General features: G+C 40.8%; 1 protein-coding gene across 3 annotated transcripts in view; it reads right to left on the reverse strand.

Moving 5' to 3' along the window:
* Nucleotides 1-1,905: 1,905 nt before the first annotated feature.
* efna4 (ephrin A4) overlaps nt 1,906-17,126 on the reverse strand; it is a 33,385-nt gene continuing 18,164 nt past the window's right edge. Inside the window, exons 2-5 of one of the 3 annotated variants that reach the window (XM_058084393.2) lie at nt 13,026-13,324; nt 10,334-10,402; nt 3,845-3,871; nt 1,906-2,440 (exon numbers count right to left, since the gene is read on the reverse strand). In XM_058084393.2, the coding sequence (XP_057940376.2) occupies nt 2,358-2,440; nt 3,845-3,871; nt 10,334-10,402; nt 13,026-13,324 (478 nt within the window). In that variant the 3' untranslated portion in view covers nt 1,906-2,357. Of the gene's footprint in view, nt 2,441-3,844; nt 3,872-9,804; nt 10,403-13,025; nt 13,325-17,126 lie in introns of those variants that run through there. The other 2 variants (XM_058084394.2, XM_078797589.1) reach the window with 2 other exon arrangements.

A 17,126-nucleotide genomic window follows, 5' to 3' on the forward strand; every position in this document is an offset into this window, starting at 1 on the left:
CAAATGCCAAACATAATTTTCCAAAAACTCATAAACTGTCTTAACATAACATTTCTCCCCCTTCAATATTTCAACTTTATGCTATTTTATTTTTCCTCATTGTATGCATTAAAAAAAATCTTTTTGATATTTTAAATTTATGCAATATTTTTGTTTCTTATAATATTAATTAAATTAAAAGTTTATTCCTATGAAATTGTGACTTTTTTTCTTAATATCTTGGCTTTGTCATAATGTTTTTTTTCATCATGTAAATATTCTTCTGGTAATAATGACTTCATTTTTATAATATTTCAACTTTTTCCCCCCCAACCTAATTTCCCCAAAATGTCTTTCCTTTTAATATTTCAACTTTATGCTACTAAAGTGAGATTATTTTTACTCAGAATATTGCAAGCTTATTCATGTAAAAGTGTGACTTTTTTTTTCCTGGTTAGACTAGGAATTATTTCTCGGAATATTTTCACTTTATTCCCATAAAACTGCAATGTTTTCCATTAATATTTGGACTTTATTCTCCCATCTAATTTTCCCCAAATGACCAAGCAATAAAAACAGTAACATGGAATATGGTTGAACTGATGAAATTAGTATTATGTCTAATAAGTACTATGTATGTATTTCCACATGGTATACTATGTAGTACTGTATAAGAAGTATTTGGGCATCCTGCCTGGAAAGGAAGAGAGTAAAAAAGCATCTGGCGTGCGAATCGTCTTCTTGCTCTACACGAGCGTCGGCGGAACGCTTCAGTGGAGCGAGACCGGCCGGGATGTTCTTTTTACCCACAATCCCCTCTGGCAGGCCGCACAGCAGGGGGGGGGGGCAGAGCACCCCCGGGTCCACTTATCATCATCATCATCATCACTACCCGGTCCCATTCCAGTACAACCAGTTAGATCCCAGTAGGGGGCGCAGCAGCCTTGCCCAGTTCTCCCATTAGTCTTGTTTGCACCGCTCTCACGATCTAATGCTTGGAGATAAATATCCATACCAGCAGTAAAGTAGTAAAGCGGGGGGGGGGGGGGCTTTTCATGTCATGATATCCTTTGGGAAGACTGGGAATTACTGGACATGGGAGGGGCTTTGATCATCATTCCGTGATTTGGAAAAATGTCATGTAGAAAAATATCCGTATCAGCAATTTTGGTCCTGTGATTACTCGGTATCAGATTGGAAACAAGATGCCGTATCTGACACATACGTGTTCATTCCAACACAGGAGATACAGGATGTCATGTTGCACGTATCGGTATGGGCTGATATCGTTATCGGAAATTGACAGGTGGACAATATCGGCATATCGCTTTTTGGCAAAAATCACAACATCAAGTAAAACCAGTATCGGCATCAGGAATATTGGCCTTGGTATCGGATTGATACTAAGATCAGCAGTATCAGACACCCCGAGTCCTGTTTGAAACTTGTGGAAACATTAGAATGATGACGGGAATAATTGGAGGATTTTGCTGATATTATGATTATATTTTGCTGATATCGTTCAATCAGCACCTCATTCAATCATTGAGAAAAAAGTGTTGATATCAGCAGTATTGGACCTGGTATCATGTCTTTTTTTCTTTTTTTTTTTAAGTAAATTTGTTGGTAAAAAATAAATGAAGTATCGATATCAGCAATGCCGGCCTTGTCATGACTGGATGACCCGTATCGCTGATGGGAATAATTGGATGATTTTGCTGATATTATTTGATATAATTGTATTTTGCTGATATTGTTCAATCAGCACTTCATTCAATCATTGAGCAAATGTCATGGAAAAAAGTGTCGATATTAGCAGTATCGGCCCTGGTATCATTTTGCTGATATTGTTTATTTTTTTTGTTTACAAATAAATTACTCGCAAATAAATTTGTGGGTAAAAAATAAATGAAAAGATGCCGGTATCAGCAATCCCGGCCTTGTCATGACTGGATGAGCCGTATCGCTGATGGGAATAATTGATTGATTTTGCTGATATTGTTGTATTTATCCATAGCAAGTCAATTCTATAAAATGATTCTGTGATGTAGAAAAAAGGCTACTGGCCTTGTCGGGACTTAGTATGGGACGGTGTGCCCCCCCCCCCCCCTTGGTGAAGGCCGCAGTGTGGACTGTGGAATGATATCATCGGTGCGGCGATACTGTGGGACCTCATTTGTGTGTGAAAACTGTCCGTGATATCAAGGAGGCGATCCAGGAAGCCAACCCAAAAGACGTTCTTGTCCCTGAGTGAAGACGTGCATCCACCTGCGACAACGCGTCGTCCGCCCCGTCTCCGCACAGACCGGGACCGCGTGGATCACCCCTCGCCGTCTTTTTCCTGAGCGTGGTCTCGCCGGGGAACGGGTGCCAGGAGGTCAGGTGGTCAGCAGGAGGAGGAGGAGGAGGAGAGGAAGCGAAGGAGTCCTCGATGGGCAAACGGCGTTTAGCGGCGCGGTCGCTGAAAGGACAACGTGAAGGTGAGTCAGCGCTCTCCGCTAGCGGTTAGCATGCTAACTGAGCCCAGATAAACATTTTAAAGTTCAATTATGAAGAAGAAATTTAACTTTATTTTAACACATTTTAAAATTAATTTTAGTAATTACAATAAAATTCACACTTATTTTTTATTAATTTTAATAATTAAAATACAAATTTGACAAACTGAATCATTTGTCATTTGGTCATTTTAGGAGAATGATAATCAATTGAAAATGTTTTTTTACTTAAATACATTTTTAAATAATTGTAATTAAAATAAAATCTTTATAATTGTATTTAAATTAATTTTAATCATTAAAATACAAATTTTACAAACTGAAAGTTGAAATAGTTGGAAACAAAAAATGGAAAAAACATTTTAGGAGAATGATATTAATCAATTAGAAAATGTTTTTACTTTAATACATTTTTAAATAATTGTAAATTTAATTGTAAAATCTTTAGAATTTTATTTTAATTCATTTAAATAATTACAGATTTTACACGCTGAAAGTTGAAATAGTTTGACACAAAAAATTGACAAAATAGCTGTCATTTTAGGAGAATAATATTAATACATTTGAAGAAAAAATTCAAATAACTATTTTAACACATTTTAAAATAAAATGTAATATTACAGTAAAATTCACACTTTTTTAAAATTAATTTTAATCATTAAAATACAAATTTTACAAACTGAAAGTTGAAATAGTTGGAAACAAAAAAGGGAAAAAACATTGTCACTTTAGGAGAATAATATTAATCAATTAGAAAATGTTTAAATACATTTTTAAATAATTGTAATTAAAATGAAATCTTTATAATTTTATTTAAATCAATTAAAATAATTAAAATAAAGATTTTACATGCTGAAAGTTGACATAGTTGGAGTGACAAAAAAATGGACAAAATAGCTGTCATAATAATAATATTATTAAATACATTTTATTTTAATAAATGTGGAAATAATGTTCATAATTAAAACAAATGAATTAAATGAATGAAAAATGACCATAAATGCAAATAAATTTGTAAGGAATGAGATAAAGGTGGTAACCAGGAATAATAATGTCATCCTGCGGTACGCCACAAAGCGGCCATGTTGGTTCTTCCCCTGAAATAATACCTAAATACGTAGTACATATTTAGAACGTCTTGACCAAATATCCAAGTGGCTATTTTGGCTGGTAAAATGATTGACAGTTAGTAACAATCATCTTCCACTGGCTCCAAAAGAGTCTTTAGAACATTACAACCACGCAAATCATGTGTAATATAATAATAATATTTCATAATATGTGCATGCTAATTTTACAACGTGTCCAGGGCCAATTTTGGAGTCGTTCACGACTTCATGTTCAAGTCACTTGTGGAAAAATCTCACCTTGTTTTTGCTTGGAGCCGCTGGATGCTGGCGGGGGGAGCGAGCGAGCGAGTGAGCGAGAGAGAGAGAGAGAGAGAGAGAAACTTTATCAGGAAGTTGAGGCACAAAAAAAAGTGGCTGACTCATCAAGTTTGCATGCAAAAATAAGAAGAAGAAAAAGCATCCAAGGGAGACATTTATCTTTTATTAAGAAACCTTAAGCCATGAAAAATGAAGCCCAAATTCTGCATATTCTCTTAAAAGGTGGAGAAAAAAAAGCAATACAGAACAAACAATAGGAAAACAGGAAGTGTTATGGAAATGAGGAAGCGTAAGAATGATGGGATTATACACACACACACACGCACACGGACACGCACACGCATACAGGAAATGAAAATTCCAAATGACAGAGCGAGACCAAGTAGTGGACGGGAGGAAGAAAGGAAGTTTAGGAAAGATGGAAAACAAGGTCAGACACATGGACAAAAAGGAGGGGGGGGGGGCGTAAGAGTCTGGGCGTCTCAGCAGGTGGTTGGACTAAAAGGACATAATGGACGGGTGGGGTGGGGGGGGTGAGGAGGCCTGTCCAAAACGCTCCATATTCCAAATAACAGCATCGGACAAGAATAAAGTCAACACAGTAAGACCAAATATTATGGAAAATTCCAAAGTCCAAATATTTAGAGGAAAAAATTCCAAGAGAAAAAAAATGCAATTTTACAAGAATAAATTTGTAATATTATTAGAAAAAATAATAATCACTTTAGTAGCACAAAGATTAAATATTAAAGGAAAAAAAATGAAATATTATGAGAAAGTCAAAAGAGGTGAATAATGAAATTGTCATTTTGGGAAAATTAGGCGGGGGGTGGGAGGGGCTTAGCATTATAAGAATAAAGAAAATGAGAAAAAAAAACTCCATTTTAGTTTTTTAGTTTTACTCATTTTGTAATGTTTGGAAAATAATGTAATTTTAGAAGCATAAAGCTGAAATATTCTAGTAAAAAATACATAATATGAGAAAAACAAAAAAGCAAAATAATCAACTGCTAATTTTTAGGAAAAAAAGTCACAATTTTAGGAGAATAAATATGAGAAAAAATATAAATATGAAAAATTAAAATGTCATTTTAGTAGCATAAAGATGACATTTTAAAAAATAATTTTAAACTAAACTGAAATACATTTAAAAAAATAATTTTAAACTAAACTAAAATAATAAATAATCAAGTTGCCATTCTTGGAAAATTAGCTATAGGAAAAGATAACATTAGAAGAATAAAGTCAAAATATGAAAAGGAGAAAAGTCATTTTCATGAGAAAAAAGCCAAAATAATATGACTTTAGTTTTAGTAGCATGAAGGGGAGGAAATGATGTAAATAAATATGTCAGTGTGACACCTCCTCGTCAACAACTAAACGCCATCTTGGGCTTAAGCAGCCATTAAATAGCACGCTGGGACTTGGCCTAGCATGCTAATTTGCAACATCTGGGTGTGTGTGTGTGTGTGTGTGTGTGTGTGTGCGGTGCCGTGTATTTCATACATCCATGCCATAATAATGAAGGAATATTTGGAAAAATAAAACGCTGCAGTTGTTTTTAAAATGACATTTTAAAAAATATTATTATTTTTTTAGAAAGGTATCAAATTATAATGTATTTTGTAAGCTGACAGTAATGAGTGTTAATATCTTAAAAAAACAGTATGTTAACTCAAATATAATAAAATGAATAAAATCATATGTAGAATAGAATTATCATGTAGCATGAAACATGGGAAATAGTCCTAATTTACAATCGTTTCACTTTTTTTAAAAAATTCCATAAAGTGTTGAGTTTTATTGTTGACATAATACCATATACAGTTCATTTTTAAAAATTCTTCTTATTTATTGACACGAGAAGAAACACCTCACGTATAAAATGGCAAACTTTCCGTAGCGTGCAAAGTTGCGCCTCGCAGAAAAAAAGCCTGTTATTTACCGACGTCAACGTTTCCGAACCAAACGAACGCGTGGCGAGCTTTGCCGGAAAAAAAATGGCGACGGCGATGGCGGTGGAGCGTCTGGAAGAAGGCTGCCTCCCCACCCCCCACCTTTCTTCCGCACTGCAGTCGGAAACGTGCTGCACCACCGTGGATAAACGTGAGCGTGTGTGTGTTCGTGTGTGTGTGTGTGTGAAGCGCTGTGCCGCATTGACAGGCATCGTTCCACCATTCCGCCCTCTCACGATGCCGCCATTTTAGACGGGGCGGCAGCTAATGCTAACCGACAAATAGCGCTTCGTTAACAAACATTCATGTTAGGGAAAACTCGGGAAGGTGATGGGAATAAATCGGCAAATTGAAGTGCGCGTGTTGGTCCAGTTCGGAGGCGTTTGCTTGAAGGGGGCGTGGGGGTGGCTTGAAGAAAGGCAGACGTAAGACGTTTCTGCCCCCCCCCCCAAAAAAAAGTAACGCATGAAGTGAAAAAGAACACAACGGACAGCTCCCAGCGGGAGAAGGACAGGAAAAAGAAGGGAAGGAGAGAAGGAATCAATTAGAGGGAAAGGAAGTCGCCCGTTAATGTCTTCTCACAGTAGGACCACGCAAACACGACAAGAGGAGTTTTAGGGGTTACACAAAAAAAGGTGAGTGATGGAGTGTGTGTGTGTGTGTGTGTGTGTATGATGCAACACCAGCTCCATCAGCGGTGCCGCGGAAAAACGACCAACGGAAAAGCCGAATTTACACCACGTGGCTCATCTCACACGCTTTTTTGGTCCCGTTTGAATCAGGCCTTGGGAAGCCAAAGAAGAAACACACAAAAGGAAATTTGGCACATTTTTAACATTATTAGAGCCCTCTAGATACGCAATAGCACCCCTATGGTCACCTCTACAATCCTAGTACCCAATATAGGAGACATAGTAGGAGAAAATAAGATGTAAATAAGACTTGTGCTTCTGTGCTTATGTTCCCTCAGGGAGCAGAGTGAGTGGCGGACAGGAAGTGACATGGAGATTCAGAGTTGAGTTTCATCATTCATCGTTTTTTGGGGGGGGGGCTGTTCAATGACATCACTCAAACCTGCAATAACCTGACCAAACCTGCTTGTTGTTCCAGCGGTCAAGTCTGGTGCTTGTGTGTCTCATCCAATATGGCCGTATTCCAGATAAAACTCAACTCTGAAACCTCAATGTCACTTCCTGTCCTTTCCTTTCCGTTGAACCAAATCACCACCAAATTTGGCACATTTTTAACATTATTAGAGCCCTCTAGATACGCAATAGCACCCCTATGGTCACCTCTACAATCCTAGTACCCAATATAGGAGACATAATAGGAGAAAATAAGACATTTAAAGACGTAAATAAGACTTGGGCTTGTGTGCGCTGATATAAATATGTTCCCTTGGGGTGCAGAGTGAGTGGCGGACAGGAAGTGACATGGAGATTCAGAGTTGAGTTTCATCATTCGTTGTTTTTTGGGGGTCCTGTTCAATGACATCACTCAAACCTGCAATAACCTGACCAAACCTGCTTGTTGTTCCAGCGGTCAAGTCTGGTGCTTGTGTGTCTCATCCAATATGGCCGTACTCCAGATAAAACTCAACTCTGAAACCTCGATGTCACTTCCTGTCCTTTCCTTTCCGTTCCGTTGAACCAAATCACCACCAAATTTGGACACACGCCTTTCGGGGACCGACCAGTCAAATTTCAGCAAGTTTGGTTGCAAAACATGATTGCCATCAAGCAAAATGGGCGGGACTTTGTCCTTTGTCCTTTTGGCTTGAAACCACAAGGAGGGACCCGTGACCGCTCAATGACCTTGGGGCAATGTCACTATGGCTGCCCTTGTGTGTGATGATGTTAAATTGGCCACAAAAGAGCATCTCTGCATGGAATGGTCTTCTCATCACACTTCAAACACAAGAACGTGTTCCTCGGACTCATGCAGGCATGCCCATCGTTCCAGAGGTGACCAAGATAAGAAACATAAAATGAGATGCACACCCCTAAATGGGGTACCAAGGGACCCATCCAAAATGTCCTCACAGTAAGGTTGGGGTGTCAAGAGTTAGCGTATAAGGAGCTCATGCTAGTCTTTTTCATCTTGTGTGCATCTACCAGTGGTGTATTTCCTGTGTGTGCACCATCCAGCATGCTAGCTGGGCTATGAAGCGTTGTACACATAGACTATACTGGTATACTGGTATACTGGTATACTGGTATACTGGTATACTGGTATACTAGTATACTAGTATACTCTCTAAGCCTTCATCCCCGTCTCCTCTCCACGCTCTCCTCCATCCTTCCATCCCTCCTCCATCCCTCGGCAAGTGTGTAGGACAAAGAGGAGGGCGGAGCCAGGAGGAAGTGTAAGAGACTACATCCTAGATTAGTTTTGCTCCGCTGGTGAAAGATCATAAAAAAGTCAGCGTGAGGATCGGAGGTTTAAAGGAGCGTACCAGACACGGAGAAGGGGGGGATTAGTCCCACCTCGCCAACGACGGACGCGTCCACAAAGAAAGAAAGGGAAGATCGCAAGACTCAAAGAGCCAATGTAGCCGGGATTAGTTTTGCTCAAGGAGCAGGAGGATCCGAACGGAGGAGAGAATGCTTAAGGAGGACATTTCATTAGGAACAAGAGAACATCAAAAGCAGAGGAGACGTCCAAAGGCCCAAACTGGGAAGTAAATACGCAACCAGAGAGGAGGCGGACCATTGGAGGAACCACGGGGGTCAGGGCAAGGCACAGGAACCAATCACAACACGGAACACACACCAATATACACCCATCCCTCGTTCATCGCCGTTAATTGGTTCCAGACACGACCGCAACGAGTCAATGTCACAGAGTACGATTCCTCATTTATAAATGTATAAAAAACCTCTTCATGACCTTCTGAATACATTTTTTACATTATTAGAGCCCTCTAGATACACAATAGCACCCCTATGGTCACCTATACAATCCTAGTACCCAATATAGGAGACATAATAGGAGAAAATAAGACATAAATAAGACTCGTACTTCTGTGCGCTACTATAAATATGTTCCTTCAGGGAGCAGAGTGAGTGGCGGACAGGAAGTGACGTCGAGATTCAGAGTTGAGTTTCATCTTTCGTCGTTTTTATTGGGGTTTACGGGGCCCGTTCAATGACATCACTCAAACCCGCAATAACCTGACCAAACCTGCTGTTGTTCCAGCAGTCAAGTCTGGTGCTTGTGTATCTCATCCAATACGGCCTACCGATGCGGCCGTACTCCAGATAAAACTCAACTCTGAAACCTCGATGTCACTTCCTGTCCTTTCGTTTCAGTTGAACCAAATCACCACCAAATTTGGCACATTTTTAACATTACTAGAGCCCTCTAGATATGCAATAGCACCCCTATGGTCACCGCTACAATCCTAGTACCCAATATAGAAGATATAATAGGAGAAAATAAGACATTTAAGACACACTCAAACCTGCAATAAAAGCCTGTTGTTGCAGCAATCAGGTCTGGTGCTTGTGTGTCTCAACCAATATGGCCGTAGTCCAGATAAAATTCAACTCTGAAACCTCGATGTCACTTCCTGTCCACTTGTCCCGGAACACGTTTATTGACGCACACGAAAAGGAGTCTTATTTACGTCTTAAATGGATGACCGTAATCTTGGGGATCTTGGGAATCGAACCTGTCAAGGCAGGATTTTTGAACAAGGCATTCCCAATCCACTACGCCGGACCTCTTAAGACTTATTTCAAATACTTGAAAAAGCCTTGTAACAGGTAACTGGAGTGTCAACGGGACTATAGGGGTGTTATTGCATGTCTAGAGGGCTCTAATCATGTGACCCCAATGTATTTCAAAGGTCGTCAACATGTTTTTTATGCTCAAACTACAAAAGTGGACACAACGTGATGATTTCAGACATCATAGTGATCCCAACTTTGCCCCCCGTGTCCCGCGTTCCGGCCCCCCTGCAGATCGCACTTGGATGGGAACTGGGACAGACGTCTCGGACACGCATATGAAGGCGAGCACACATCCAAATGAGATCGGCAAACGGCACGCAAAGCACACACACACACACACAGACACACACACACACACACACAGACACAGGAACAAACACGCAGGGATTCCCACAGCGAAGCGGGCGACATTCCCAATCCGAAGGGGCAGCTCAGTGGAGTGGAAGACTAACATGACTCCAGGCGGGCTCTGGATTAGATCAGGTCTGGGAATCTCACACTGGGATGAGCGAGGGTGGGTGGGGGCGGGATGATGGCGAGGAAAAAAAAAAAAAAACATCCATGCCATTAAAAGCCAAAGTTCATGGATTAAAAAGTGGAAGTGCTGCATCGGAATGCTGGAGGTGAACCAATAGGACCAGGAATGGCGGAAACGGGGTCAGGAGTGACATGAAAAGGAGCTGTGATAGTAGGAATATGAAAGGTGGGGGGGTGCTGGTGGCGGTTGGGGGGGGGGGGGGCGGCGTAGGGTTGACGATGAAAGGGAGGAGCGCACTCACCGCTCTCGCAGCACACGGTGACGCGCAACTTCATACACGGCAGCCGAGGCCCTTCATCTGTGGGTAGAGCTGAGCCAGAGAAAGAACGCCGTTATGGAAATTCCCCACTGCACTTAAATGCATCACATATGCTTCCATCATTGACTTATTTTCTGGATTATTTAGTGACAAATTAACCCATTTAACTTCAATAAATGCCAATAAATATCCCAACACAAGCATAAATGATTGATGGAAATGATTATATATAATGGAATAATCATGTGTAGCGTATTATTTACATCGTGTATTAAAAGGATTTCATCATTTTTATTGTGAAATGAATATAATCACTGTGCTTTATATATTCAATGATATATTTGAGTGCATCACATATATTCATAGAACTATTGAATTATTCATTTCACTTCCAAATGGAAAAAAAAATCTCAATGTGTATTAATACATTTATGTATATTAACATTTAATTATTAATGTTAATTTTCACATGACAAAAATCAGTGTTTGTTATTCTATTGCCTTAATTATCTAGATTAATACAAATCAATTATTTATTTTATTTCTACATATTCTATGTTGTATTTTATCATATTTATGTATATAACTAATTAATTTCATTTTTAAATGAAAGAAAATCACAATGTTTAACAAATCTGTTATATATTTTTGTGTATTATTTATGTATATTAATATAACAATTTAATTCATTTCAAAATGTGAAAAAAATCAGTAATAGAATATATGTATGAAATTATTTCAGTTTTTAAACAAAGAAATATCAATGTTTTATACATTCTATTATATATTTGAGGTCATTATAGATAATGTAGTATACAAATATATATATATTACGTGTATGTATTGGTTAATTTCATTACTTAGGTAATTTCCATAATGTTTTTTCTTTTGTGGTTTACTCAGGTAAATGATAGTATATAATTTAATATGGATATATTGATCATTCTTAATTCAATTATTATATTAATAATATAATAATGTTTGTCCACTTCCAGGAATATTAATAAATGTCCTATAAAACGCTTACATTTCAAATTTCTATACTTGATTGTGACAGAAATATGACCAAATAATCATATTCAATGTCATCGTGAACATAATGTATCACACTGAATATTAGCATGATGGCTCGTGCTAACATGACATGACAGGTCAGGTGGTCCAGGCTGGTCCAAGGCTGAAGAACCCAGACGAGCTGTCCTCCCGACACGAGCTATTGGAAAGACTTCCAAGCTGGTAGTTTCCGGTGCCATTTTTCCATATTTCTGCTTTAAAGGCCCAATTGTGGGAACGTGAGGACAAAGAGCGTCCGCGGCCTGTGGGAGCAGACGAGCTGAGCCGGGCTCAGACTGAAGCAACTCATGGAATTAGCGGCGCTAACGCTATTGTTGTCTAATGCCTTCATTCGGCCTCCAGAGCCGCGCTTCCATTCAGCACACAAATATTTGGACCGACTTTAGCGCTAATGTGGCACAAACACAAACGCCGAGCCCAAAGTGGTCCGACCGGGCCAAGGGGTTGTGTGTCTGTGTGTGGGGGGGGGGGGTCCTTCTATTGTTGCTTTTCTCTGAAGTGGCCCAGCAGCCACAATAGCGTACAGATTGTGTGTATGTGTACATGTACACTCGCTCTCATTCCCTGACAACGCTCCATTGTCCAGCCTTCTTCCCTTCCCTCCGTCACTTTCTTCTCTTTCTGTCCGTCTTCTCCGTCCGACTGCATCGATGCCCAAAGTTCTGCCCCCGCAAGACGTTGTGACTGCCCCGCTTCCGTGTCTTCGCTTTATTCCTCCCTTCATTGGCTGCCTCGTCTCGCCTCCTCCCACCTCTCGCTTCAACAAGGAAGAACGCTTTGACAGACGCTAAAACATCTCAGGGCTGCTGCCGCTCCTCCTCTGCTAGCGAGGGATGTGCTGAACTGGCATGAATATAAGACGCAACCCGCTTATGTCTTACGCTATAGTATGAAAGACAAAAATAAACAACTAATTGGTATATATATTATATCATTTATATTGTGAATATACAGCAAGGGTGTCCAAACTTTTTCCACAGAGGAAAGGATTTTTTTTTCATATTTAAAGAAAAAAAAACCCAGCATGCATGTCAGCTTTGTTTTCCTCGTGAAAAAACTTATTATTATTATTATCATCATCATTAGTAGTAGTATGAACATTTCCTCCTTAAATTACACTTTTTTTTGCTATTTTTAATTTTTTTTTCTTTAAACTCATATTTTGATTTTATTATCGCAATATTATAATATTTACCAAACTAAATTGTTCAACTTTATACTTTGCAACTTTTTTCCGATAATATTTCAACTTTATGATCTCTTAATATTTAATTTTTGCAGTTTTTGTTTAATTTTTTTTTTTTTACTTTTTTGTAATGTGCCTATAGCCAATAAAAAACAGCCACAGGCCACAAATGGCGCCCGGGCCACACTTTGGACACCCCTGAAATAGAGTGTATAAGAGCCTGAAATAGCGTTTTTATTAGCGAGTCTAAAAAGGAAACAATAAAACAGAGAAAGTTAACAAAAGGCTGTTAGAGTTTAGTCAAGCTTGGCAAATTTTCCTGAATGGATCAGCAAGACTCAAAGTGATTCCAAACAATGGCAGGCCTTCATGTCTGTTGGCCGTGTGCCCCCCCCCCACACACACTGTACTCACAGCTATAATAGTAGTGTCGTCCTGGCAGGAACTCAAATCCCAGAGAGAAGGGGGTGAATCTTTGGATCTTCTCCGAGAAGCGCACCGGTCCAAACGGCGCATCGGGGGTGTTGCATTCCCACCGTTTGATGGCCGCCCCGTTGTCCACGCAGCCCCGGAAAGACGGCTCCTCCGTCAGGTAGAGGGCCAGCGTCTCGGGTTCCTTGGCTCCCACAGACTGCTTGTTGGGGTAGTGGGGGCAGTAGAAGTCCAGGTAGTCGTTCAGGCTGACCTGGATGGAGAGTTCCCCTGATGTTAGCCTGCAACGGGGAATGCTACATTAGCCAACGTGAGAACTTCCTGGTCTTATAGATACAGTAGATACATGATTCATCTCCAAGAGATAGTCACTTTTCCAGCAGCAGGAATGATCTGCTGAGTCCTTCAGTGGGGCAGGACAGTGATAGTAATCTGCCGCTTAAACTCGGTGGCAGTCATGCTACATTAGCCAATACAAGAACTTCCTGGTCTTATAGATACAGTAGATACATGATTCATCTCCACTTTTCCAGCAGCAGGAATGATCTGCGGAGTCTTTCAGTGGGGCAAGACAGTGATGATAGTAATCTGCCGCTTAAACTAGGTGGCAGTCATGCTACATTAGCCAATGCAAGGACTTCCTGGTCTTATAGATACAGTAGATACATGATTAATCTCCACTTTTCCAGCAGCAGGAATGATCTGCTGAGTCTTTCAGTGGGGCCGGACAGTGATTGTAATCTGCCGCTTAAACTAGGTGGCAGTCATGCTACATTAGCCAATGCAAGAACTTCCTGGTCTTATAGATACAGTAGAAACTTGATTAATCTCCAAGAGATATTCACTTTTCCAGCAGCAGGAATGATCTGCTCTGTCTCTCATTGGAGCAGGACAGTGATAGTAATCTGCCGCTGAAAGTAGGTGGCAGTCATGCTACATTATCCAATGCAAGAACTCCCTGGTCTTATAGATACAGTAGATACATGATTCATCTCCACTTTTCCAGCAGCAGGAATGATCTGCTGAGTCTTTCAGTGGGCCAGGACAGTGATAGTAATCTGCCGCTGAAACTAAGTGCCATATTTTATGTAGTATATGCACATATTTTATGTATATATTTATGTCTAAAGAAGAACATCTATGGCATCCCATCTTCAGTTTGGCCCAGTTGTCCACGGGAGTTTTAACGGGTGATGAGTGGAGAATTGTGACTGCTGGCGCCCCGGGAGAGGAACATGTAGTAATTTCAATCAGGGCCCGGGCTCCCTCTTCACTCTTGTGTCACACATCACTTCCAATCGATGGGGTTCTGGCTTTGACATGGAGAAATAATCAGCCAAAGTCAGGAGGAGACGGTTGAAGAAGCGACACAATGGACCGAGGCTTTACGGAGAGACTGAATGGCGGGAGAAAGCAATTAGGGAGATAACGGAGTATTCCGCGATTCTAAATACCTCCTGGAATGTCGCTACCTCCGGCTCTTGGATGGATTTTGCACCGATCCGGCACAGTGGCAGGAATACTCGGTCGGAAGGTAATGTAGTTGTACAAGTACTAAGAGAGCATCGATGCTAATTAAGACCACTGAGAGGAGTTGAAGTACAATAACCGCGGCTTGTTTTCCCTGCTTCCGCAGATGAGCCCAGACAGGAGCGTGTACGCAGACAGGAACCGGCATGCACAAACGCACCTTGGGTCGAGGTTGACTGGCTTCAGGCACAACAACAAGTCTCAGACAAGACAGCATCGTTAGAAGAGAAAGAGCTGTGCTGCGTGACGACGCTTGTTGCCGCCTGTAGCTTCCTGTCGGCTGCATCATAGAGACGCTGGTGTATCATCTCATGCGGACCCCGACGCAGGTGGCGTTGAAGGAAGGGCGGTTGGCAGATGTTGAAGACCACGGATAATAAGGCGGAGTGTGAGGAACAGCAGCGGTGCAGGAGGTCTGAGTCAGAGTTCCCTTTTAGTGTACGTCGGAGCTTAGACCTAAAACAGATCCTTCCTGGCGAAAGTCGTGTGAACGAAAAAAATCACACATGACAGGAAGGAGGAAGTGAGGGCGCGTGGAGGAGTGTAGCCTGCAGAAGGTGATGCATTGTGGGAAAATTGTTAACGGTTCTCAACGTTTGTAAATATCATTGTTTGGATATTTCAGCTGTCAAAAAGTATTTAAAGTAAAACTTTTTTTTTTTTTGCTAAAAATTACCGATGTTCTAGTAGGTATGTTCTGGTAGGTTCCATGCTTACATAGCCTTAGTCAAAATGGTCTAAAATGGCCGATACTCTTTTGAAAAATGATGATTAATGAGTTAATGATGGCCACGACAGTCGAGTGGTTGGAACCAATATTGGCTTTTTTATAATAACTTTCACGGCGGCACGGCGGTTGAGTGGTTAGCGCGCAGACCTCACAGCTCAGAGACCAGGGTTCAATTCCACCCTCGGCCATTCCTGTGTGGAGTTTGCATGTTCTCCTCGTGCATGCGTGGGTTTTCTCCGGGTACTCCGTTTTCCTCCCACATTCCAAAAACATGCTAGGTTAATTAGCCACTCCAAATTGTCCATAGGTATGAATGTGAGTGTGAATGGTTGTTTGTCTATATGTGCCCTGTGATTGGCTGGCCAGGGTGTACCCCGCCTCTCGCACAAAGACAGCTGGGAGGAAAAGCGGTAGTAAATTGAAAGAATGAATGATCATTTTCGCCTCCATGGTGATGGCTTTCCTTTTCTTTGGCGCACATAACAACGTGGCGGCACAGGCACACACTGTCGTCCATCCAAAAACAATACAAAAAAAACATTTTTTCCAGAGCTTATTCTATCAGGATCACAGGGAAGCCGAGACCTTGGACTGATGAACTGTCAATCACATTAAGATTCTTCAATGGGCCCAACAAACATGTTTATCCACCCATCTACCTTCTCTCTGTGAGGCAGCATCAGAAATGCTAAATGAGTATCCATCCCTAATTAGGAAGGCAAAATAGAAGCAAGCGTGACCGAGCAGGTGAAAAACAAAAAGCAGAGCAAAAGAAAGTTAAGTGTTTTAATGAGTGACCCCTGAGAGTCCCCGAGTGAAGACCATCAGACAGAAAGCAGCACAACCAAGTGGAAGACTTTAATTAGTCTTCTCCTGCCTTTGGATACCACCAGGATGAAAAAGAAACCAAAACCGAGGGGGCCGGATGCGGCTCAGGAAGGGTCAGGTCTGTCAGTGGGAGTCTTTATCGAGGGGTGACAGAGCGGAGGAGAAGGGGCGCTGGGAGTCAGCCAGGGGGAACAAGAGTTGGAATGGAAGAAGTTGGAGGTACACAAGCCGAGGAGTCAGAAAGGGGGGGGGCAAAAGAACACGTGGGAGGGGGGAGCGTGGTGATAAATAAATGGTAAATTTCAGATGGAGACGGTATCGAGGATTGATATGGAAAATTGACAAGAAATATGCTTTTGGATGGAGGTGAAAGTTTCCCAAAAATTTTATTTACTCCAGTTATTAATGATAATCAGCACTTATACACAATACACAAGAACAAACAGAAAAACTACAAAACAAAGCCTACAGTATGTTTACTCACACTTAGACGCGTCATATAATTTGGGTACTGGCTCCTCCCACCAGTTATTAATGATAATAACCACCTAGAAACCAATTACACCACATAGAAACAAACAGGAACACTAGAAATAAACCACAAAGCCTACAGTATGCTTGCTCACACTTAGACGCATCTAATAATTTGGGTACTGGCTCCTCCCACCAGTTATGAATTATAACCACCACCTAGAAACCAATTACACCACATAGAAACAAACAGGAACATTAGAAATAAACCACAAAGCCAAAGTCCACGATACTGTCATTGATGCCTGAGCGCATGTTCAACCTAGACGTGTGTTATAATTCAGGTATGCGCACCCCCAGCCAGTTATTAATGATAACCACTTGGCATTGTTGAAACAAATCGGAAGACTAGAAATTAACCATAAAGTCAAAGCCAATGATATCCCGTTTCATGCACAACTTTGTTGCGTCATAATATTCAGGTACTCCATCCTCCCGCCAGTTATTAATGATAACCACCTTGA

The sequence above is a fragment of the Doryrhamphus excisus genome, linkage group LG17 (genome assembly GCF_037039965.1).
Source record: "Doryrhamphus excisus strain RoL-2023G ecotype Guam linkage group LG17, RoL_Dexc_Guam_v1.1, whole genome shotgun sequence".
NCBI classification, from domain to species: Eukaryota; Metazoa; Chordata; class Actinopteri; order Syngnathiformes; family Syngnathidae; genus Doryrhamphus; species Doryrhamphus excisus.